General features: G+C 38.8%; 1 protein-coding gene across 6 annotated transcripts in view; it reads right to left on the bottom strand.

The window, feature by feature from the left end:
• Positions 1-1,420: 1,420 nt before the first annotated feature.
• SYNE2 (spectrin repeat containing nuclear envelope protein 2) overlaps positions 1,421-26,278 on the bottom strand; it is a 415,658-nt gene continuing 390,800 nt past the window's right edge. For 4 of the 6 annotated variants that reach the window (XM_027842872.1, XM_027842875.1, XM_027842873.1 and 1 more), the window contains 14 exons: positions 25,247-25,429; positions 23,051-23,188; positions 21,680-21,874; positions 20,261-20,543; positions 19,625-19,693; positions 18,567-18,706; positions 16,332-16,443; positions 13,614-13,825; positions 11,961-12,161; positions 9,715-9,843; positions 6,640-6,831; positions 4,122-4,211; positions 3,162-3,208; positions 1,421-2,756 (listed from right to left, as the gene is read on the bottom strand). In XM_027842872.1, coding sequence (XP_027698673.1) covers positions 2,525-2,756; positions 3,162-3,208; positions 4,122-4,211; positions 6,640-6,831; positions 9,715-9,843; positions 11,961-12,161; positions 13,614-13,825; positions 16,332-16,443; positions 18,567-18,706; positions 19,625-19,693; positions 20,261-20,543; positions 21,680-21,874; positions 23,051-23,188; positions 25,247-25,429 — 2,223 coding nt within the window. In that variant the 3' untranslated portion in view covers positions 1,421-2,524. The remainder of the gene's footprint in view (positions 2,757-3,161; positions 3,209-4,121; positions 4,212-6,639; positions 6,832-9,714; positions 9,844-11,960; positions 12,162-13,613; positions 13,826-16,331; positions 16,444-18,566; positions 18,707-19,624; positions 19,694-20,260; positions 20,544-21,679; positions 21,875-23,050; positions 23,189-25,246; positions 25,430-26,278) is intronic. The other 2 variants (XM_027842877.1, XM_027842874.1) reach the window with 2 other exon arrangements.

The raw sequence follows: 26,278 nt of genomic DNA, 5'->3' as shown, positions 1-26,278 counted from the left end.
GCTTCCAGCTCACCTCTGGTGTCTTCAACTAAAGTGTCAGCCAAAAAAGCCTTTAAGTGATAGATGTGTGTTGTGAAAAATAGTTAACAGATTTAACATGAAATTACTTGAGTTCTGCAAGGTGCCCAAGGGGATGAAGATAGTAAAACATCATTAACAAAAATGGAGACTCTCCTGTGTTTCTTGTAAATAGGTATAATACCAGCCATTCTTAATGAGTTATGCCAGGCTACTGTCATTTTTTTTTTATCACTATGTAACAGGGACAAAACTTATGGAAAGGAAGATCCTTTTTTTCTTTTCTCCATTTACATAAACCAACCCTTAACCATCCTTCAAAGTCCACTTTGGGCCCTGCTTCATCTAACAAAAATAAATGTATACCTTACATTTCTGTAGAGCTTTTAGATGTAAAAGAAACACTTTCCTCACAAAAAGACTATAGGTAATGAAGGTGTCACTTGCATTTTATCGATGAGGAATCTGAGGTTCAGAGAGGTAGTGATTTGCCCAAGATCACTCAGGTTTTGCATTAAGTAACAACTTTGTGTTTACATCTTCTCTTCCCAAGGAGTCCTCTGAGAGCTCAACACAGTACCATGCCAGGCCAACGCTCTGTGGTCAATAAACACATACTAGTTGAATGAGTGTGTTTCTGCTATTTTTAGAATGATGAAAGAGAACCTCTGACAACATGGGGATGACAGTGGATTTGAATAGGCTAAATCAACATAGGACAGACTCTGGTAAGTTAGCCTACCAAGTTGGAAAGGCCTGTCCTTCAGATCTTGTGACTGCCTGCTTTCTGAGGATCACCTAAGGAAGACCTAGCTTAAGTTTAGAGAGCTTTGTTAGCCAGGACATGAAAAAACCAAAGTACAAAATGGATCTCAGTCTTATGTAGCCCCTTCCCATGCTGGGAGTGAGGATGATAGAATGGCAGAAAAGGGAGTAGAAAGTGCTAAAGAATCATGATTTTTAGACAGTGTTGGTACTTCACATGTGCAGACTTCATTTCATTCACTGTCATCTCTATGTGACTCCAGTGCACCAGAAAGACATGGACAAGAATAGCACAGGATAAGGGGGCAGCTAGGTGGCGCAGTGGACGGAGCACCGGCCCTGAAGTCAGGAGGACCTGAGTTAAAATCCAGCTTCCAACCAAACACTTGACACACTTACTAGCTGTGTGACCTTGGGCAAGTCACTTAACCCCAACTGCCTTAAAAAAAAAAGAATAGAACAGGATGAGAGGTGTGAATGGCTCATAATTGGTACCAGCAAGAACCCAGTTCCATTGGAGCACTGAAAAGAGAGCCATTGTAATCCAGCCCATAGGCTGCTGTTCAGCCCTTAGAACAGACTGAGTTTTCATTCCACAGAGGACTCAGTCACACATCAGAAGCTTAAAGTTACAAAATTCAGTGTTGCAAAGAGGGCAGATTTCTTTTTAATGAGAAAAACAACAACACACTGGAGGAGTACATGCCACAACTACCTTCATGTTTCTGTACCAACCCACTTGACTATACAGTTTAACCAAAAAAAAAAAAAACAAAAAAAGACCCTGCGGTATCACTTTATAAAGTGTGAAAAATCTTACAAAGTTAACTTACAAAAAACATATCAGTCTGTCTTTTGGCATTTACTGTACATTAGTCAAAAGCTCAAGCTAAAGCCCAGATTTTAAAAAATCGAAGTTTACATTATTCATTTGTATTCATACAGTAATTTAGAGAAATAATTTCAAAAATATGCACAATATGAAACCACATCCATGCAATAGAATAATTTTTAAAAAAAAACACTTTTCCAACTACATATAAAAAAGGCAGACTCAGCAGACAAATACAAGACACTTTACATTTAGAACTGACTAGTATCAAACTTCCTCGTATTCTGGTTCTCCAGCAATTTTGTGCTAAACATTTCAAATGTGATTGTGTCTATCAGTTTTATCACAAAGTGTGCATGAAAGGTTTTGAACCATTAAGGGACATTTTATTCCCTAAGCTATTTACTTTTACTGTACATACTGTAGTGAACACTACTACTCAATAACTGTTGGCTACATGGGATAACTATTTTTCCCTTCTGTAAACTCGTCTTATGAGTTTTGGAAATAAAAAAGTCAGCATCCACAAAAATGCTAGGCTCTTCTGCACACAGTTTTAGAAGGCTAAAGGTGAACAGAAACCATTGAGTTCTGCCAAAGCAACTAAGGTCTCTCACAGAGCAACTGGTGCTCTGAGGTCTGACCAGGTCCTCACCCCAGTGGAAGAATGTCATACAACCTAACACCCTTGGACTGGGCGTCACTTGCCATGAACCACACATCCATCCCAGCCATAGTGGCTCCAACATTCCCTAGACAGGCAGACTCCAATTCATGGCACATGAACATCAGCTGATGCTGCCTAATGGAAAAGCTACTTACATTGGAATTGCAAGCACTATGGCCCCCAAGGCTTGAGCACCCATGCTGAATGTGTTATTTTAGGATGCACCCTAGCACGTAACCACTTTATGTTGGTGGGGGCCCATTGGTGTACCTCAGCATAGGATAGAATGATCGAGCAAAATTATTGGCTTGGGTGCAACTGTAGTCTTCCTCTGAAGAGGGGATCATGCAAGCCAGAAGCAATAAGAGGAGGAAAAACAATTGGAGGGGCAGAGCTGCTCTAAACACCCGGTAAAGGAAGGATGGGGGCCCAGAGCTGGTCAGAGTTGAGGCAGGGTCAGAGAGATGTTCCACTCTGTAAATAAAAGATAATGATTGGTTAGCAATAAGGTTCAAAGAGCAGAACACCCAGTGAGACTTCTTTATCCCTTTTGCTCCCCAATTGTTGACTTCTAAGTTTTTTTTCTTTTTTAAGGTACTGACCCATGTTAATCTCAGCCATGTGACTTCCTGCTTTACATTTTAATGAGATTGGAATCATAGAATTCCATCCAAAGAGAAGAAAATGGATAAAAAGGATAGAAATGCAGTCTTAATTTCCAAGGAATTATAAACATCAGGAGAAAAGAATGCTGAAGTGGAGAAAGTGTCAAAAATCATACAGAAGCATCAATCTTTGCATTGACAGTTATTGCTGGGTAGAGAAAAAAAATGAGAACATGGATTTCCCATGTTAATCATCAGAATGAGATCATGTTACCTGCTATTTTTCTTGCTCTTTTCTTCTGTAATTGTCTCTGCTTCAACCTATTGGGATGAACAAGATCTAATTAGTAAGCTGAAGATACTTTAGTCAAAGTACAGACTGGTACAGTCGAAGAAGTGAGTTTGTCATTACTGCCATGGGATTTGATATGGAGGCAAACCTATGTGATTATTTTTCTCTCCCTCAATATATTATAAGAAGGAGAGGAGTTCAGTTTGGTGGGAGGAGAAGAAAGGACTTTTCCCCGCTAGAAATGGCTGTGGTGTAAAGACAATAGGCATCAATAAAATATACTTTTAAAAATAGTTAGGAAATATTGAAAGCTCTTTCACTTTTCATTTTTTGATAAAATTCCATCTGGAAATACATTCAATACTGCTCTTGGGCATGTCAATTAGCTTTTGAAGGACTTAGAATTTGTTTTCTCTGGGTAAGTCTTTTCAGTGTGCTTCAAAAACAAATCATACGGAAGGTTAGGGATTGATTAGATAACCTGCTAATTTGATTGGAATGTGTATAATCTGACTTTCTCAGTAGCACATACCAAATGAATGCTAATCAAGTACCCTGAAAATTTGACTGTTCAAAACAAAATAGCTGACACAGTGGTCTCTAAGGCTCCTTTTGGCTCTAAATCTTGGATATTATGACTTGGACCAAGGGAATAGATATGCACTGCTCTCTGAAGGGTCTGCTTGTGGAAGAGGGTTTATGCCTGTTCTGCTTGACCCCAAAAGGTAGAACTAGGAATTTGGGTTAGGTTTCACGTAAACAATTTCTTGGCAATTAGATCTAAGAATGGAATGAGTTGCAATAATATGTGTTTCATGGAACTTGTGCAGATGTCTTAGCGAGTGAGTCTTATGGTTCTGTCATCAGGGTAACATGTTCTAATAATGCAAATTCCATTATCAAAGAAAAAGTTGTTGTTGTGGCTGCTTTTTTTTTTTTTACCTTTTCTTGTTCAGTAGGCATGGACTTCGATGACAGGTGATGGTCACTACTGTCTACATCATCAAAAGCTGTCAATGTTGTATCCTCATCCTGAAATCCATAAACAAAGCTTAAGTGGGAAGAACTTCAAGCAAACATCCACAAAGTATAATTCAACACAAGCGTGAGTCCAGCACAAATGCCAGGATGCAAATGCCTGGAGTATTCTCAAGAAACAAAAGCTTGCAATCTTCCTCCTCCCTGGTCATAAAGAATGTGGACTGAATCATCTTCAGTGGTGCACACCCTTCTCCATTGGTGAGGACACCAACCCACCTCTACTTTCTCCTTATGTGCCAATTTTCTCAGTTTCTTTTCCTAAAACTTTCATAGAGGAGGTACCTAATGTTCTAAAAAGTTTTCATTTTAGTATTTCCTGGAGCTGAGCGCAATGCTTGGCCTGTCATCTCTCACTCTGGCTACATGACTGGTTCATCGCGTCTTCTAATTATGAATCATGAAGTCCTCATATGATACCTTACCTATAAGTTATGCTTGGTAGCATGATGACCTCCCACTTTGCAAAGATGAAAGTGCTATACATAAATGTAAATATAAACCACCATTCGTCGTTATTAATCCAGAGTGATGCTTCATAAGCATAACCCTTGACTCCAAAAGGAAGTCGTCTACTATGCATATCATTATCTGGTAAAAAGGATACAGCTCCTTTGCCTTCTTGAGTAGAAAACAGTGAAAGCCCTAAGTACTTGAGGAAAGAAGCTGTAGTCTGGGGCAGGGCTGATTCTCCTAAATCTACCACTTGTGCTACTTTATTTCTCAGAAGCCAGAATCAGCTGAGATGTATGAGGGCTGGGGGAGTAAAGCCTATTATGTTTATATCCATTTTCTATGTGTGCACAATGGATGGTTTCTATACTATGAAGTCTCATGGTTAGAATTAAAAGAGTTTGGGGCCAAATTTCTATTCCTTGAGATCCAGACCTGGGCTGAGGCAATTTTATTTTTTTAGGGAAAATATATATACATATATAAAATACACATACATAACATACATATAAAATACATCCCTAAAAAAATTGTCTCAGTCCAGGTCTGGATCTTTAGGAATAGAAATTCAGCCCCAAACTTTTTTTTTTAAGTGAGGCTATCAAGGTTAAGTAACTTGCTCAGGGTCACACAGCTAGTAAGTGTCAAGTGTCTAAAGTCACATTTGAACTCAGATCCTTCTGACTCCAAGGCTGGAGCTCTATCCATTGTGCCACCTAGCTGCCCCCACCCCAAACTCTTTTAAATCTACATATATATATATTTATAAATACACACACACACACACACACACACATGAAACAACATATTTATATTTATTCTGGGCAATTTCTAGTGTCCTTTGGAGTAAATACTTTAGAATATTTCTTAGAGTATCATTTTTCGCTTGAGTAGTTTATTCCTAAGCCCCTGCTGCCACTCTCCCTGAACCCCCCTTTCCCCTTTTATAAAAGCACTATTAGTGCCAAGACAGGTATGCATGAGATGGCTAGGTGGCACAGTAAGTTGAGAGCTAAGTTTGGAAACAAGGAAGACCAAATCCTGTCTCAGTTTCCCTATTTGTTAAAATAAGTATAACAATGGTACTTATTTCATAGGGTTGTTGTGAGGGCCATAAGATAACAGGTAAAGTACTTTGCACACCTTAAAGTGCTATATAAATGTTAGCTCTTATATTTGACTGATATGATAGAGTAGTAGCCACAGTGCATCCATTGTTACAGGTACAGACACAGAAGCTATCCTGAAAGTGAATCTGAAAGCTCCCAAAAGAAAGAGCTCCCCCTTTCTTCCCCCTGGGAGCAGTAGCCTCACTTTTGTATCCTATACCTTTCATTCCAATCCCTTTGCCAAGCAGCCTGCATGACCAGGCTGTTTAGCTTGTTCTCTGACCATCAAGAGATTTCCATTCCCTTGCCATACCATAAGAGGGAGCTACCATAACACAGTGACAGGTGCTCGAGATGGTAAAGTGGGAAGGAGGCTTAAGATGAAATTCTGGCTCTGGAACTTACTACTAGTTGTAGGACCATAGTCTAGTCATTTTACTTTCGGAGTTTCAGTTTAGTCCTTGATAAAAGGAGACTAACCCTTCCTTATATTACCTCCCTCTTTCCCTCCCAGGGCTGTTGTGAAGAAAGTATTGATAAACCCTCAAGTGCTGTATAATTGTGAGCTATTACTATGGTTATGCCAATGTGGCATTGAGAAGGGCAGAAACAACTGCACTACAAGTGACCTGGGGACTAGAAGAAGTTCATTTCTTTTACTCTGTCTCCCTACAATCAGCTCAATTCCCTGTCTCAGGAAGACTGCTGTTAACTCTGGTTGCCCTTCCCATTTTCCTCCCACAGACTGATAATATTGGGTTGTATACCCAGGGCTCATTTTGCACATAATAAGCCAAGACTTTTTTTTCCCCTGAATCTTGAGATATTATATTGAATCTTTATAGAATAAGTTGGCTTACCTGGCTTCCCTGCAAAGATTCTAAATCTTGGGAAACTTGGTCCAGTAGCTGGTTGAGTTTCTTCCCAATGACATGAACCTTTTCATCAGCTTCAATATAATCTTCTCTATCTCCCTTAGCAAGTAGGTACTTTGAGATCTCCTGGAGAGAGCTTACTTGAAGCTGGTGTTCCAACAGCTCCTTTTCCAGTTGCTAAAAAATAAACAAAAACTGAAAGATGTAAGGGAGAATGGCTTATCTGATTGAGAGTCACGGGGAGGAAGGGACAGAGAGAGAGGCTGCCATTTCTGCATATAAAAATGTTAGAACCATATTATTTTCTAAAATAGTACTATTCAAAAAAAGATACTCCAATTCATTTCAAATTTGAATTGATATTCTAGTGTCTTGCATATTAGCAGGAGCTTCATAAATGTTTGAACTGAATTAGTATACTAACTTTGGTTTGTGGGTATATACACATGTATATTCTTGTGCATAATATAAATATTGATCTTCTGAGTTTCCTAAAGGTAAAACTACTTTCTCTCAAGCAGATTTGTTGGCAGGTAACTTTTCTGTCTTTCTAGCTGCTTTAGAATCTCATTTCCTCAAAGGCAGGAGCCACTTTATTTTTGGTAGGCTCTACTCGAAGGAGCTCAAAGATTTTAAATGGAGATTCTGAAACAGGACATTGTGCATGGATGACCTTGCATGTATGAATGTAACACATTTAAGAAAGAGGATGATAATGGCCTCATTTCTAAAATATATAGAGAATTAAGTCAAATTTATAAGAATACAAGTCATTCCCCAATTGATAAGTGGTCAAAGGATATGAACAAAGTTCTCAGATGAAGAAATTAAAGCCATCTATAGTTATATGAAAAACTGCTCTAAATCACTATTGATTAGAGAAATGCAAATCAAAACAACTCTGAGTTACCATATCACACCTATCAGAATAGCCAACATGACAAAACAGGAAAATGATAAATGTTGGAGAAGATGTGGGAAAATTGGAACACTAATGCATTGTTGGTGGAGTTGTGAAATGATCCAACCATATTGGAGAGCAATTTGGAACTATGCCCAAAGGGCTATAAAAATGTGCATACCCTTTGACCCAGCAATAGCACTTCTAGGGCTATACCCCAAAGAGATCACACAAATGGGAAAAGGACCTACATGTACAAAAATATTCATAGCAGCTCTTTTTGTGGTGGCAAAGAATTGGAAATTGAGAGGATGCCCATCAATTGGGGAATGGCTGAGCAAGTTGTGGTATATGAATGTGATGGAATACTATTGTGCTATAAGAAATGATGAACAGGCTGACTTCAGAAAAACCTGGAAAGACTTGTATGGTCTGATGCTGAGGGAAGTGAGCAGAACCAAGAGAACGTTGTACACAATAACAGCCACGTTGTGTGATGACTAATATTGATAAACTTAACCCTTCCTGGAAATACAAGGATCTAAGACATCTCCAGAGGCCTTGTGATGGAAAATGCTATCCCACACCCAAAGAAAGAACTATGGAAGCCAAATTGTTATTTTTTTTCTCTTCTGTTGAGTTTTGTTTCCTCTTTCTGATGATTCCTCCCATTGGTTTTAATTTCTACTTACAACATCACTAATGTGAAAATATATTTAATATGAATGTAAATGTCTAGCCTATATCAGATTGTGCACCGTTTTGGGGAGGGTAGTGGGGAGGAAGGGGGAGAAAAATTTTAAACTCAAAAGCATATGGAAGTGATTATTGATAAATCAAAATAAATTAATTAAAAAAAATTAAAAAAAAAAAGAAAGATAGAGGACAGTCCATAAATTTGGTCTGACTGCAAGAAGAATTGCTTGGTTTCATGGAGAAGATTCGTAAATATTAAGCCATCTCAAAAAAAAAATCAAAGTTTAAAAAATGTCACTGTGGGCCTTCATGATTGCAACTGAAAAGTATAAATGAAAGACTTCATCTTAGCCTTTTGTTAGTGAATCATTCAGAGGCCAAGACAGTTTTGGTAAATAGCTTTTAGACAGAGGTGATGATGCAAATTAAAACTGAAGGCTGTTTCTCTGGAGAGCCTGAGGGGAAAATTGTACAGTATCTACAGGCACTGATCCATCCAATCCTGCTCTCAAGCTACTGAGCTACAATGAGACCAATCTCAAATTTGCCCCCAAATCAAAAAATATCTGAAAGATAACACAAAACAAAATGCTATTTTTTATTAAAATTGTCTGGCTAATATTGTGGTGCCTTATATTTCCTGAAAATTGGATGAATTGCAACACTGACCAGAGGATTAAAGTAAGTGATGCCAAATCTTCGAGTGCTGGGCAGGAAAACCTATGATATATACATATATTTTTCCTCCTTTCCTAAGCACCAGGGTGGTGGGAAGCAGGGACATTCATCTAGCCTAGGTAGTCTTATTATATGCTATCCTTCTCTTTTAGGAATAAAGGACAAGGTAGTACAGTCGAGAAAATAGAGTACTGTGTCATAAAGTGATGCTCTCAGGGCAACCCGAAGCTTGCTAGAGAGCCTGGAAAGCAGCCTAGAAATTTTATTTGAGACAACAGTAAGCAAATATGAGCAACTTATTTTATTGTCATGTTTTTTGGCAGACTGCCCAGAACCAGGCTAACAGCCAGACCCTGGTAGAAAAAGCATCTTTTTAGGGTCTTGGAAAATGAAGGACAAACAACAACTTTTCCACCAGATTCTAAATACCCCATGAGAGGGGAATGGTTCAATGGTAATACCTTCATGTCACAGAATACTATGAAGCAATGAGGACCAATAGCAACACAAAGAAATCTGAAAAGACCTTTAAGAAATAATGGGAAGGGGGGGGGGGGGGAGCAGAACCTGAAAAATAGGGTTAGACATATGTGGAAAAGTAAAGGAGACCGAATGGACAAAGAATCCTGATTGGGATTTAGAGGGGCAGGGGAAAAAATAAAAGCCTTAGTATAGTTTATATTTTAAAATTAAATACTGAAAAAAATGTAAATAGTTACTATGCAAATTCAGTTGAGTTGATATTTCACTGTTAAGTTTCTAATAAAAGAAAGAAAGAAATGTACCATCAACTCTTTCTGGCATTCCAGGATGGTGTGGGGATCTGCATTTGGATCCACGACTTGGGCCTTACATCTCCGATTTTCTGCACTTGCTAGCCACAATAGGAGGGACTGACTCAACTGATGAAAGTCCTGGGGGTAAAAACAAACAAACAGGCAAATCATCTCTTTCCACTGCAACTGAAAACAAAGCAGGTCCATACTATCCATAGGGGGAATGAAGGGCTAAACAAATTGTGGTATGTGAACGTAAGGCAATATTGCTGCTATATATAAATTAAAATCTTATGGGAAGTTATATTTATATACATATATTTTTATCAGTCATTCTCACAGAATTTTAAAGCAGGACTCTCAGCAGCCAGTCCATATCACACCAAAAACTGATCCCTACAAATGGTCATTCCAGCTTTTTGTCTTGAAGACTTTCCATGAAGACCGTGCACCTGCATAGGCAGACCATTTCATTGTTTGCTTTTAGGAAGCTTTGCTTTATAGCATCAAGAATAAATTTGTTTCTTTGCAACTTCTACCTCTGGGGTCGAAAAGAACAAGTCTAATGCATCTTCCTCAGGATAAGTCTTTCAAACGCTTGAAACCATCTCCAGCCATACTGAATTTCATTGTCTTAGATCTGGCTAACACTCTGGCCTAAGGACTTCTTTGGGGATCTTGGCCTCTGTCCTTCAGAGTATTAGCTATTCCTCCCAGTGACCCCTTACCTACAAATTTGATTAGTAGTGCCATCTATACCTTTATTCCAGTCATTAATAAAAAAAAAAATTTAAGCAGGATAAGGCCAAGCACAGATCTGAGGTTCTCTACCGAAGATCTGCAAAGTTGACATTGAACCTTTAACAACTCAGTTAGATGATTCTAGCAGTTCCAAATCCACTTGATCGTGTTACTGTCTTGGGCGACATCTCTTCATCTTTTCCACAAGAAGAGTGTGAGATACTTTACCAATTTTTTTCATTGTCTTTTACAATTAAAAAAAAAAGATGCATTTAAACCAAATGGCCCAGTGCAGAAAGCAAGAAAAGCAAACGGGGTGGAGGTGAAGAGGCTTAGCCCTAAGAATAATAGTCCTCTCAACTTAGAAAGCAGAATATTTCCAACTACAGTGTGACAGTATGAGAGATGATCTCTGAGAATCTCTCAGAAATGAAGCCTCCTCAGGGAGTTAATCGCTTCTTGTTCTGTTGAAACACTTGCAGCCGGTTGACCTTGTAAAGAAACATGCTTTTCAACACATCTAGTACTTTATCAGACCTCCTCCTCGCTTTCTAAAACGATTTACTCTAAAAAGAAAAAGAAAACGAAAACCTCCTGCTTTTCCCTATCTCCAGGAAAGTGGTAAAAGTGTCTTTGTTCTTTGTTGCTGGGGTAGATTGCTGCGAAGATTGTAGCCTCAGAGCTTGCATTAATGAGCCCTGAGGAGGGGGCTGGGAAAGGGGATTACGCTAGGACCTATATAACCTGTTGATCTGAACACACCTCCACTCTCTTAGGTCAGCGCCAATTTTTTGGTGTTCTGAGGGAGCCCTTTCTCAAGAAAGCTAATAAATGAATTTTTCTTTTTGCTGATATCTCTGAGTCTCTCATTCACTGATAAGGGTCTCTATACCCCACACAACAGTGACTTGAATTCTCCAATAGAATTAAGTAATGAAGCACCCACCTAGTAAAAATATTGGCCTTGTGGGTTAAAAAAAAAAATTCCATTCAATGTGGCTGTGGAAGCAGATTGACTGGCAATGGTTACGAAGCCTAAGAGGTTATTTAGTCTAACCTACTCATATGACAACTGAGAAAAGAAGCTCAAAGGCTTCAAGTGACTTTGGCTGTGAAGCTAATAAGCAGTAAGGCTGAGATTTGACTGCAGGTCTCCAGCCTTTAAATTCAGGATTTTTCAGTGGAGTTCTTTGTACACCAAGGACAAACTCCATATCAGGTGGGATTAACCTACTGGAGAGCATAAGGGCACTTAACCCTCACTTGGGCTGGGTGAAGGAGGGATGGAGGTCAGCACCAGTTCCTTTAGAATCTGGCCATGCCTTCCTCGGGGATTCCTGTAGCACATCATGGTTCCAAAAGCACCAAAGCCCACTGATTACCTTGAGCATCTCAGCTGCTGAAATGCTGCAAAAACCTGGTCATTAACAGCTTCCTTGTAAGCCATGCACTTGTGTGAGAAAACATAACCACAGCACAAGATGTACTGGGGACCTCTCAGCTGGTCAGTGTACCTGGCATTGCATGAGGGAATGCTGCAAGCTCTCTCTCCAGCTGTCCAACAAATGATTTGCCTTTTCCCAGAGCAAATTCAGCTGCCGGAGTCTGTTCTGGAGTTCCTTAGATTCAGTGTTATCTGGCTGCTGGAATTTCTTGCTGCTCAAGTTGATGGAGATCACTAATGCCTTGTAGTTATCAAAGGCTTTTAGTATATCCTAACAGTGGAAAGGTGAGAAGGAGTGAAGGAAAAAAAACAGTTTAAGGCCCTCCAGGGGAAGAATGGTGCGAGAGCTCTCTTTGAAAGTTATCAGGAAAGAGAACTACCAAGTCCCCCACCCCCACCCCCACACAGACTGATATGGGCACCTCCACGTCCCCTCAGGACTGGCTGGAAACAGTCAGGTGAGGAGCAAGTCTGGAGAGGTCACTAAAATGGGCAGGGATTTCCAGCCAGTGAGAGCTTATATGCAAATCAGCCTCTCCCAGGCCTTAAGGGGAGTTAGTAATAATAGATCAAGCTGACCTCCAGTTTTGCTTCCTCCTTAGATGCCCTTAAGAAACTTTTCTGACCAGATATAAAATGTCTCTCTGTGTGTGTATGTCATTTTTACTAAGCCTATGAAATATTATCACCTCACCTCATAAATGGGGAGCTCCACTACATAACCAAAGACATATCATCCCCTCACTTCATGTACACAGGGAACTCCACTATTTAACTATATATGACATTATTAGACCTATGAAATAGGATATATTGTGTTTTTACTAAACTTATGAAATATCATCAACTCATCTCATGTAAGTAGGGAACTCCACTGCTTAACCATATGTAAGATATTTTTTTATTACACCTATGAGATATCAGCACCTCACCTAATATAAATAGGGAACTCCATATTTAACCTTATATTAAAAGACTTTTTTTTTTTTACTTAGACCTATGAAATACCATCACCTCATGTAAATAGGGAATTTCACTCCTCACCCATAAGCTCACATTGATCTAAGTTAGGGGAAAATTAGATCACATCATTCAGGGCTTGAAGGGATCCTGGATTTGAATCCAGCTCTGCTGCTTACTACCTGTGTGACCTCGGACAAGTCACTTCCTTCGTGGGCATTAGGAACTTCACCTTTCAAATGAGAATCTCAATTTAAGATTGGACAATAGGACATTAGAGAGTCAGCCTCATGATAACTTCTAAAAAAATAAAACTTATCTTTTAAACTCTAAGCGTTAAACTCTTAAGTTGAAAATGCCCACAAGTGGTATCAAGCACATATAAAGTATTAATGAAATTATTAATACAGCATAGTGTAGCAAAATGAGTGCCATGATATAATCCATGTGCAGCTACAGTCTTAAAGGGGGAGGGGTGGAAATTTGGGCCACTTCTCTTATGCTTATCTGATGGAGGGATTTCATTAGCCTAGGTTTAAATTCCACTCAAGATACTTGCTCACCTGTAAAATGAGAATAAACTTTGTGCTATCTATCTCACAAAGCTGTTGTGGATGGAAACACGAGCTATTATTATTATTATAACGTGCTGGAGAAGAGCAGTCAAAGAAGTCATATGCTGTATGTGTTCATACAACAGAAGCCTAGCATTGGGTTCACCCACACATTCTGACTACTCGACCCTCCAGCCCGGCTGCCGTACTTTTAGTTTCTTGACTCTGAGCTCCATATCCTGGATGTCAGCTGCAGGCTTCTCCATCTCCAGCTCTTCCAGCTCAGCTTCTGTTCCTTTCAGCCAAAGGGTGACATCATTGATATCTGAGTCCAGCTGCTGCCACTGCTTCAAGTTTTGTTTTGTTCTAAGTTTATTGCGAAGATCCTGGGCTTGAATGAGCTCCCAACTGTCAAATACACCTGAAGTGACAGATAAGTCAGCAAAATTCATCAAGAGGAATGCAAACAAAATATACATCCAACCAAGATGATGTTACTCTTTTGGTTATGACCCTGCGCCTGTTTCTGTGCCCCACCCATCAGGGCCTGGGTGATATAATCCATGTGGAGCTACATCTTAAAGGGGAGGGGTAGAAATCTGGGCGACTTCCCTTCTGCTTATCTGATGGAGGGATTTCATTTGCCCTTTCCTTCCAAAGGGGTGACACTATTGTCCCCCATGAAATTAGAACTGGAAACAACCAAACTTATCATGAAGTAGGGTTTTGCCCCAATCAAGGTCGGCACTTCAGTTCATGGTGGTTTTGGAAAAGATTTTTTTTGCCGTTGCATAAGATATGACCTCTACAAAAAATAACTAAAAAATGGAACAGAAAATAAATGCAACAAGGAGGGACAGAATGCTGTGAGATGTCCAAGAGAAGAAAATTTATTTTTGTCTGGGAAGATAGCATTTGAGTTATTCCATGAAGGATATATAGTATTTGTTCTATTGGAAACTGGGGAGAAGGACAGCATTTTGAATTTAAGAGAATTGACAAGAGTAAAGGCTCATAGGCAGGAAAGCAGGGATAAAGTGCTATAGTTTGACTAGACTACATGAAGAATACTGTAAGACTGTAAACATAAATTCTAACCAAAACACACACACACACACACACACACACACACACACACACTGTTTAATACCAAGACAAGGAATTTGGACTTGAGTCCATAAACCTTCACTAAATAAAGGCTTTTAAGCAGTGAAGTCACTTGATTGTAAATTAAGCAGGGGGAGAAAGGACATAACTTGTCCAAGGTCACACAGCAGAGCTGGGTTTTGAACTCAGGGTTCCTTTCAGCCTTAATTTACATGAAGAATGAACTGAAGACACAAAGATTAGAGGTAAGGAGACTAGTTAGGAGTTTACTGAAATAGTCAAAGCAAGATAATATATGGGCTTTTCTTATAGTAGCAAATGCCCTGGGCAAAAAAAAGGAAAATAATAGATGGTTCTCTTAGAAACAGATGCTAGAGCAGGGCCTTCTCAATCTTTTCTGTATCATCTTTTTGATAAATTAGTGAAGTCTATGAACCCCTCTCAGAAATATTTTTAAATCCATAAATAAAATGCATAGGATTACAAAGAAACCAATTATATTAAAATAAAAATGTAATTTTTTCCCCTATCCAAGTTTACAGACCCCTTGAAGTCTATCTTTGGATCTTAAGTACTTCTTCACAGAGAAATATCACACAGATTAAATTTTGGTGGCCAACTGGATATGGGAGATAAGAGAAAGAGAAGGAAAAAAGATGTTTCCAATGTTCTGAGTATGCTAGTGTCATTGACAGAAATAAAAACCTAAGAAAGAAGAGCAGGGAATTATAGTTAGAAAGTCTTTCACTTAATGTTCTGTTTAGTACTGGAAGTTACTTAAATACTATAATCAGTAACTTGTAAAGGGACCCATATTCGAAGACTACAAAAGATGGAGACAGTCAATGGAGGAGGGGTTCTGGAAAGACAAACACACTAATACATTGCTGGAATTTCAAATTATTATAACCATTCCGGAAAGCAATTTGGAATTATTTAAAAATAATGACTAAAATGTCCATATGTTTTGATACAGTTTACTGCTAGGCATATGCTCCAGAGAGCTCAATGGCAAAAAGAAAGGCCCCATACATATCCAAATATTAATCACAACACATTTTGCGTTGAAAAAAACTGGAAGGGGCAGCTAGGTGGCACAGTGAATAGAGCACCAGCCCTGGAATCAGGAAGACCTGAGTTCAAATCTGACTTCAGACACTTGACGCTTACCAGCTACACACACACACACACACACACACACACAGAACTGGAAACAAAGCCCCTTGATTAGGGAATAATGGCTAAACATAAGCTCCTTGGGAGCAAGAACTGTTTTTTACTGGTTTTTCCTCCAGAGCTTAGCTCAGTGCTGGGCACATAGTAAGAGCTTAAGTAAAGCCTGCTGATTGAATGGTAAACAAACTGTGGTACAAGAATGTAACACTATATTACTGCACCATGAAAAGAGATGAATATGAGGAACTGAGAAAAAAGTAAACTTAAAGAAATTGATAGAGTGAAATAAGTAGAACCAGGATAACATAATGGCTGCAACAATGTAAACAGGAAGAACAATAAAACAAAATTGAGCACTGTGTAATGATAACGACCAAACTTGACCCCAGAAAAGGGTTAGGAACATTCACCTCCCACCCTTCACTAAAAACAAGGGGATTATGGATGGGAGATATTGCAGACACTGATAGATGTGTTGCTTCTGCTTGTTGGTTTTGTTGATTTTTTTTTTTAAATCTCTGTTAAAGGAAAGACTTCTTGGGACAGAGGAGCATATTCAGAAATGACTGATGTATTAATAAAAGGAGCAAAAATAAAAGAAATAAGACAAAAGTTTAAAAGAACCATATAGGGTTCAACTATACCTGCTTGTTGTTCTGTATCTGTAAGACCTTTCTGCTCACTAGCATTTAGCATTGCAGGTCCTTCTCTCCCGTTGTCCACACTATCCATGCCAGGAGGTATCAGCTGTTTAACCTAGAATGATTTAATTGTTAAGTTACTACCCACAAATTGAGTGTCTCTTGAAGAGTAATTCAGAACACATCAATGGATTAGATATTACTGAACCTGTTCCTCTCAAGAGCAGCTTTCTAATAATACAGATGCATTTATACACATGTGGCATTGCATTGACATATGTGCAAGCAGAGCTAATGGTAGAAGTAAAGCCTTGGCATTTATATGTATGTAAAGCAGGAAGCGGATGAGAGGATGCTGGTGCAATAAGATGGTCAATTTCATTTGCATGCTTCCTAACTTTCTTCAGAAATGTACCATGCAAAAAAAAAAAGGTTGAAAACAATCATTGTGCTTACCAGCTTATTATTGTGTTAGCACTTTTACATTTTCACAGTGTTTTACAATTTTTTTAGTTATCCCTCCCAGTCACTCTGTAGAGGTGGTTGGCATTATTATCACCGGGAATTAGAAACATACAGAGTACAAATCAGTTTCCCAGTATCATTCATTACCAAATGCTTATTTTCATTGCACATACTGATTTTTTTTTTTTTTTTGCTATCACAGAGCTGATTGGGCCATTCCTAAATATAATGCACTTTTTAGGAAGAACAGGCTTTATCAGGCTAGTATCAATGTTGCCTCTGTGCAGGCCTAAAGGAAAGTCACAAAAATTTGATCCACTTGGACTACTCTTTAGACAAGGTGACAGATAAAAGCTCTCTTAGAATGGCAAGTAAAGGACTCAGCTCTAAAACTGATTGATGGAGCCATACGCTGAGCTGCCTGTAGAATCCAGTGCACAGAGACAATTTGTTTTGAAGCGAAAGGCTCTACCCCAAGGTTTAGATAACAACACGTTTCTCTACATAGTCATTTCTTGGTGACTATATATGAGGGGGCTCTTAACTTGAGGTCTATTAACTTAAAAAATATATTAACTGTATCTTGATATAATTGATTTCCTTTGCAATCCTATGTGGCTTATTCTATGCATTTAAAAACATTATTCTGATAAGTAGTTCATAGGTTTCACCAGATTGCCAAGGGGTTCCATGATACAAAAACAGCTACAAACTCCTGATCTAGACCAATCAATGGGGTAATAAAAGAAACTTCAGGAGATTAGGAAAATGGCCCTGAACTGTACAACATGAACAAGGTGGGTTTGACCAGGTACGTTAAAACTGTTCACTAATTCAACAAACAGGGAAGTTTGGGAACGAGTGAGGCAAATGTATCAATTACTTTGAATTTCTCAACAAGAAAACACTCTTACAAAGGCGACAGTCAAGTCTAAATTATTTTTAAAAGCCATCAACTCTCATTTCTGTAGCATTTTCAGCTGCATAGAAAGTGTATTTCTTCACAACAGCCTTGGGAAGTAGGTAAGCGAAAGTACTGCTACTCCCATTTACAGATGGGGAAATGGAGGCTTGGAGAAATTAGATTATTTGCTCAAGTTCACAAAGCTAATAAGTGTGGTCATGGGCACGATGATTTGAGGTCTGGTCTTGGGTCTTTGCAAGGTGACCATTTTGGATCTTAGGCTGGATTCCTAACCAATCACTCAGAACTCTCCTGAGCTATCTCCTCCTACTCCCTATTGCTTGCTCAGAGCACATAGATTCAATTTATAATTAGCCTAAGAACAATGTAATTAGTAAAGTAAATCTACTATGGTGCCAAACTCTCTAAGGTTTCTTGGGAATCATATGATGTTTTGGATTTTCTCTGTCTCAGCTCCTTTCATTGACCTGGGCAACGGAGTTACATTAGCTGTATTTGGTTATTAATGTTTTCTGGGCCAAGTAGATCTTTCTTTGGTCAAGATGATGCTAAAGAGGCCAACATCACAGGTTTGAGTCACAAATAGACTGGTTAGAATAACTGTTTTTTGGCCAGAAATCATACTCCTGACCGAGAAGATTTTTGCTTCTGTCTGTAAAGGTGACCAGGCATGATGTGGGCAATGGGACACACAGCATAAACCACCCATGGAAAAACAACTCTGGACACAGGTGCTGCATGTGAGTATTCAGAGTACAACCCATCACTACTAAGGTTATTGGAAACAACCATCATCATTTTTATTACTATTCATACTGTAGAGGTATAGAAGCAAGCAGGAGACTTACATATTCTGGATTGTATGGGGTGCTCGTTTCAGGAGTGATTGGCAGTACATTCCTGTCAACTTCAGTTTGTTTGTAGCGATGCTTTTGATGAGTAGGGCTGTCAGGAGTATGCCATCCATGAGCCTCAGAAATGGATTTACCTGAAACAAACAGGAATGATATATGTTCCCTTCTATTCACTGCAGATGTGACGTTATATAATTGTACCAAAAAAAAAGCATTATGAGTAACATGGCATCAGGTTATGGCATAAAAATGAGTTCTGCAGCTTTCCTTGCAAAGCATGCATGTTTGCAAAAGGTCAGTAGTGTCCCACATGGGAATGAGATGAGTCATGCAGCTGTGGCACATTGTTTTCACAGAATGTTGTCAGGATGGGACGGAACACAAAGTTTGCTGCTGAGGCTGGTAGTTTCAGAAGCTAGGGTCTCCAGTCATGATATTAGCCTGCAATGACAGTTGAACTAAAGTGATGATGTATGTGTGGTCTTTTGGGGTCAAAGTAATGAATGTTAAACTCTGGCTGGAGATACCAAAGAGTCTGCCCATGCCTCTGGTACATACTGCAGACCTAGTGGGGAAAATCACACCTTTCACTGCCAAAGAAAAGTAATGTTGCTTATGTTTAAGTAAATTTTAGCACCTTCTACCCAATTCCAGCTCTTCCCGGGAGATCACCGTAAGCAAGAAAATAGTTTTAAACCAAACCACCATGGGGAAAAAAAAAAAGTTTGGTCCATGCTTAAAGACTTCAGATCATGAGGATAAAGTGAAGGAAACCACTTCCACCTGTCCCTAAAGTTAAAGTCTGATCTGCACAGGCCCATGTAGTGAAATATGCATGGCACTGAACTTAACTCTGCTTTTTACAATAGGATTTTCTAATGTGCATGTGAGTAGATGTGAGTAGTATCGCAGCATAAATACACCATGACCCAAAGACATGATGTAAACAAAAAGGCAAGAAGTCAGACATGACATATGATAGAAGTTTAGGAACATAGCGTGCGCCACAGGAATGTTGCCATGTTGAGACACATGCATTGGCAGAGGCCTACCAGAAGATGCTTTCAAAGTTTTTGTGGTCATTTTAAGATATGCCTCAGGATTTTCAGTGATTTCTACATCTGAAAAAGAACAATGTCATTTTCCTCACTGGATAAAATACTCAGGCTGACGATTTAAAATAGCAGAACTGTTGTTAGCTGAGAGGTGAAAGCCATCATCAATTTCTGTACTTTTAATAAACGGATATTTTTTTAAAAAAAAGTGTTACAGCCAACTCTTTATTATCTATGGTAGTGGGTGGATTGGGTTGGGCCAGATGAAATTGATAGAAAATCAAAACACCTTATTTCAACTAAGAACTTCAATTTCTTTCCTACCCAGAGCAACTGAGTAAGTGGCTTTCTGTAATGAGTAGATTTGAATTTTTACTTTTTAATTCTTTCCCTTTTCTACTCTCTAAAGTAGTAGGTCAAAAAAATCAAGGAAATGGTCACAATATAGAGGAGCAGATGGGCTGAAGTGAAATGGTAAAAAGGCTAGGTAATCCATAGATTAGAAAATCAGCACCCAGATAATTGAAGAGTTGGCAATGCCAGTTAGCTATTTAAAAAGAAAAAAAATCCAAGCAAACCTATCGGTACCAGGAACCTTAGGGGAAGGCTTTTCTCAAGATTTATGGCCTTTACCTGACACAGCACTGTAGTACGGTCCTTCTTCATCATCTTCATGAGAGGAAGAGCCCCCCACATCACCTGTGTGATCCCATTCAAGTGGAATAGAGTCCACACTGACAGGGGTCTCACAGCCTGACCGCTCATGACCCAATGGGGGAGGCATAAGATGACAAAGGGACTGAGGGGATGATGGTCCCTCATTCACCTCCTTTTTATGCCAAGAGTCACTTTGTATTTCTCTTGAATCTTCCATATCTGTTTCATTTTCAGAGGCTTCTTTTTCATCTTCCAATCCCTGAAGAAAAGACAATTTTAAAAAATGAAACAAATTAAGCTGAAGAAGAATATGGGAAGATGATTTCAACTTTTGGGTATAGGGTGGGGCTGAGAGGAGGATTTCCTGCTGTAGAATGTCATCACTCAAGTGTAATTGTAACCAGGAAATTATCATTGCTGTGTTTTATTATTTGACCTGCAAATTCATTCTCTTTTAATTCTCTGTGTTACATTATATCTCATTTGAGTCATAGGAAGGAAATGATGGAAGATGCTGAATTTCAAAATAGAATTGTGAGGTAATTTTGGTGACTACACTTTTGGGGGGGGGGGGGGAAGTAACTGTCCATAGAATGAGATGAAAAAAAGGGTTACTTGTGCTTATAAGTGGCCATCATTAGATAATGTTCTCAGCACCCCAAGGTTAGGTAGGCACTTCTAAGCAATGACTTGTACTCAACTGCCACTTGCAAAGAGAAAAAAAAAATGGAATTTTTTTTTAACAACTGCCTAAGAAGGGATTGAAGCTGCTTTTGCAAATTGATGCTCTTGACCAAAAGCAGTCAATTCCAAAAGAGAGCAAAGCACCAGGAAATTCTAAGAGTAAATGAACCAGCAATTAAGACAAAGTAAATGACAAATATTTACTGATAGTAAAAAAAAAATTTTTAAAAGCATCATTAACTGATTCTGGGTATGTCTGTTTACAAATGCCCAGAGAAGGTTATATTCAGGAACACAGTACAACCAAAGGATGTAGTGATTTTGTTTAAATGATTAAATTCAACAGTCACTAAATATCTCCCAGATAAAAGATACAATAAAATCCTAATGGAATTGAACAAAAGTCTAGTGCTTTCCACAAACACACTTCATAACTGCCACTTTCTCATTATTTGCCCATCAGAAAATAAGTTTAGAATTGGAGTGGCATGGAGGGTATGGTAGGAAGGGGCCGTGCCCTGCAGAACAATAATAAAATAGAAACCAGAATCTCTCACCATAACCTGTTAAACACAAAATAATTCCTATGTATGGACTCCTAAACAGATTAATATTTAGATATCTACTTCCAATTCATAAAAACAAAAACAAGCAATTCTGAACCAATCTCACTCTGTTGTAAAAAGTCTGTGACAAACGCATTTCTCTTACTGGTTGGTGAGAGGTCAGCCGCCGGTGAAATCGGGCCACTCGGCCAAACACTTCTTGGCAGTACCGGTGGAGTTCTTCTAACTCGTCTTCAATCAATACAGCATCCATAGGCTCACTCTTCTGAATCAGCTGCTCTCCAAATACAATTAACTGGTCAATCTTGTTGGTATTTAATGTGATTTCCTGTTGGAAACCCTATTTAGAATATGAGAAAGGACTGCTTAAAATATTTTCCAATGGAGGCCTAAGCTGGACTTTCCTCTCTGCAGAAAGAATCAAAACCTTTTCTTTAACCTACTTGTTATTGGTCTATTGAGTTTATCAATAAGGTCGAAAGTCAAAAAGCTTGCCATTTGCTGCTAAAATATGCCCCTTCATCAGTGACAAACCGTGATACCAGAGGACTAAAGATGAAGGACATGGTCAACCTTCTTCCTAAGGGATAATGGGTGCAAAAAGCAGACTGAGACACACATTTTTGAACATAGCCTGTTGTGGGAATTTGTTTCACTGAACCATGTATATTTGCTATGAGGGCTAGCTATCTTTTCTTTTTTAATTGTTTAATTGAGGGAGGGTGGAAGGGAGAGATGCTTGTAAAAAATAAATTTTTTAAGATTTAAAGTAAAATACTTCCCCTCTTTACTTTTAAAAAAGCAAATCATTTTTTCCCCTCACTTAGGATTTTTTCCATGTAAAATCTTTTTGAAAACTTGTCATGCTTTACTAGACACTATGTGAAGGAAAGAACAATATATCTCAATCACACAATAATAGAAGCAATTCTCCCATATTATTTTGCTAGTGGGCCTTTAATTTTGACCCTGTCATTTCAATGGTTCACATGTATAAGAGTTATTACTTAGTGTGTGGGAAATTTCACTTCTTGGCCTTTTCTATTACCTAATAAAGAGTTAGGTAGATGGCTCAGTGGTTGGAGCCAGTGGGCTTGGAGTCAGGAAGACAAATTCAAATCAGACACTTACTAGCTGTGTGATCCTGGGCAAGTCACTTAATCTTTTTGCCTTAATCTTTGCCTTTGTTTGCCTTAATCTATTGGAGAAGGAAATGGCAAACCACACTTCAGTATCTTTGCCAAGAAAATCCCGGGGGAGCGGGGTGGGGGGGGGGGAGAATATGATTCTGTGTGACTGGGGATAAACAAAACAAAACAAAACAAAAAACCCCTAATAACTACCATACTACAATCCATTCCCTGACAGAAGAAAACAGCTTTCCGACAATGGTGACCCATAAGCTTTGGGAGCAGCCAGGATTTTTACAAGTTTATCTGAGATCACTTCCTGACATGCTAATTGGCACAGGGGAGGCCTGATCTGCTTCGGGGACATGCTTACAAACAATCCTTACATGCAGCTGGCGCATTTTGTCATCCACGTCACTCTCAGAGAAATGCTCCACATTTGTCAGCTGCAGGTCCATTTCAGTGAGCCACACCAGAATGCTCTCCCGGGTCCCTTCAAATTCTTCCCTTTGATTGGTAAAATGCTACATAACATAAGAACAAAAGGGTATGTTTTAACTGCTCAGCTAGGATTCACAGTATGTTTGATCCATATTCTAATTCTGCCGCTAGAGGATGACTGTAGAAAGAGGCATTATAAGAAAGACCATTCTCCCGGGGAAGTCAGGGAGCTGGGCTTTAATCCTGGGGCAAGTTTCCTCCACTGTAAAATGAGGCAGCTGGATTTAATGACCCCCAAGTTCTCTTGCAGCACTAAATGGATGATTTTATAATCTCTCCTTCTCCGGGCCTCAGGTTTCTCATTGTAAAAAGACAAGTCTGAACAAGATGCCATTAAAATTTGGAACTGGAAAAGGCTTTATCTAAATCTAAATCAAGCTTCTCATTTGACTGACAAGGAGTGATTTGCCTAAGGTCTCTAAGGTCCCTTCCAGCCCTAGTATTGCTGCTATATATGCTTGCTCTGTGATTCAAGTGTTGGATGACTTTGGTTCATTGGGTGCTTTCACTATTCTAATTTTGAATATACCTTCTGAGAGGGAAAGGGGAAGAATGTAAATATTAAAAATGTCCCTTCAAATAGCAAGGAGAGACAAGCTAATATACCTGAAATTTTATAGGGAGGGTTTTCAATGGTAACAATGGAACTAGGTTGGATTGAAGGCATTATGTTGAAAATGGAATGGATTCCAAAGGAGAGCTGTGGAATTCCTTCTTCTGAAGAAAGGTGAAAAGGACAGACTCTCATCTTCCCAGGAAAGTTTTAGCAAAACTACACCTTAGGTATAGGAACAGAGAGTAAGATGATTTACGGTACCCAACCCACTGCTCTAGTTTTGCAAACTCATATTCAAACTCCCACATACTAAATTTTCTGAATGATAAAGGTTGAAAGTAAATATTCTTAAAAACACAAAAGAGGCAGATTCAGACCTCTGAAATAAGATAATGTGCTTTCTTAGACTAAAAGAGAAGTGTTCCATAATCTTTCATAATCTATAGATGATCATTGTGTCAATGGATTCTGGAAAGCACATCCCTTAATGCAAAAATGAAAGCACTGTTATCATAAATAGACATGTACAGCAGAACTGCATTCTGGAAATACCTCGGACAAAGCAGTGAGTCTGAGGGTTTCTGACAGCACAGGAATCTAAATTCTTAGTGTGGGTATGGCTGATATAAATAGACCTAGCTTTAGCTAGGTGGAAAAGTAGATACAGTTCTATACTTGAAATTGGGAAGACTCAAATCTTGCCTCAGACACTTACCAGCACAGTGACCATGGATAAGTCACTTCACTCTGTCAGTTTCCTCATTTGTAAAATGGGGATAATTAAGAGCACTTACCTCACTGGTGGAGGGTGAGGGGTGTGTGTAGCAAGGTGGTGCAGTGGATAGAACACCAGGCTTATAGTTAGAAGACCTGCTTTCAAATCTTGCCTCAGACACTTACTAACTGTGTGACCTGGGCAAATCACTTAACCCTGGTTGCCTCAGTTTCCTCTTCTGTAAAATGAGTTAGAGAAGGAAATGGCAAACCACACCAGTATCTTTGCCAAGAAAACCCCAAATGAAGTCAAGAAGAGTAGGGCACAACTGAAATGACTAAACACAACAACTCCCTGGGCTGTCTTAAGGATCAAATGAGAGAATGCATGTAAAGTGCTTTGAAACCTTAAAGCATTCCATAAATGCAAGCCATTATTACCCGTTAATTAGTTAATTATCATATCCTATGATACATATAGAAAAAAAGGAATGATTGCAGCTTATGTACAACAATGAAAGATAGAAAATGTGCAAATCATTTTTAAAAATATATTTTTTCAAGATTTGAAATACTTTATATTTAATTTTTATTTTTCTCCGTAATTACATGTAAAGAAAAATTCCAAACTTTTTTTTTCAAATTTTGAGTTTCAATATTTTTAGAGGTCATTTTAAGAGAACTTAAACCCTTGCTCAGAATTCTTGATTTCTGCTTGTTGTCTGACAGACCATAAATTTATCTTTTCTCCTGTGGTTTGCACCATTTAAAGACACAAGTCTGCATATAGCTGAACTGATTTCGAGGTTACCTTGAGTCTCCGTAAAATAGCTGTGACTCGTCTTTGGAGGTTGTCCCAACGCTGATTGCCTTCATGAACCATCTGCTTCAGCTTGCTGGCGGTATCTGTGCGGTTCTCTCGAGCAAGTCGCCTATACTGCTTATTGATAAGCTCCAACTGAGTGAGTCTCTCATGAATCTGCCACTGAAAAGCCTGTTTCACACATAGGATATTGGTCAGAGTTGCCTCAAAGTACTTTCCCCATCTAGCATGAAAAATGGACACGTTTGGATGATTTCTTTCCACAATTAGAAAAATCTAAACAAGAGGCATGTTATTAATGCCCCTGAAATACAGTTTTATATAAAACCAACTGGACATCTGGAACAATAAACCTACAATATCTATTAGGAGCAGAAGGGAGTATTTTAGTGGCAAATATTTCCTGTGGTCCTTCCCAATAAGTGTGTTCTTTCAAAGCTCCTGATACTTTGTGGATTTATTTCTGCCACACACTTGCTCATCCTGAGACTGCCCTCTTTCCCATGCCATGCTTTAGAAGCTAGCTTCCCAGTCACAACCCATATTAACATCAAGAACCACAGATCATATATGTGAGAAATTATGGGAAACTTAGAAAAAGTCCTGTTAGCTGAAATGAGAACCCTTTTCAGGTTTGATCACTATATAACTACTAAGTACTAGGTCAGAAAAGTTTCCACCTAACTGAAGGGATGAGGGGTGGTGCCCATCAAATGGGGACTGGATGAGTAAGTTATGGTATATAAATGCAGTAGAATACTATTGTGCTATAAATATGATGAAAAAGATGGTTTCAGAGAAAGACAGGAAGACTTGTATTATCTGATACAGAGTGAAGTGAGCAGAACCAAGAGAACAATTTATACAATAATAACAAAACTGCAAAGAAAGACACACACACACACACACACATACACACATACTTTTGGACATGCCAATGTGGGAATTTGTTTTGACTGGTTATACATGTTGTAACAGGGGTTTTGTTTTTCTTGCTTTCTCAATTGGGGATGGGAGGAT

This window comes from Vombatus ursinus, unplaced genomic scaffold, assembly GCF_900497805.2.
Source record: "Vombatus ursinus unplaced genomic scaffold, bare-nosed wombat genome assembly UNPS02014893.1, whole genome shotgun sequence".
Classification (NCBI taxonomy): Eukaryota; Metazoa; Chordata; class Mammalia; order Diprotodontia; family Vombatidae; genus Vombatus; species Vombatus ursinus.
Note: the sequence above shows the minus strand (reverse complement) of the source record. Positions and strands in the feature narration are given on the sequence as shown.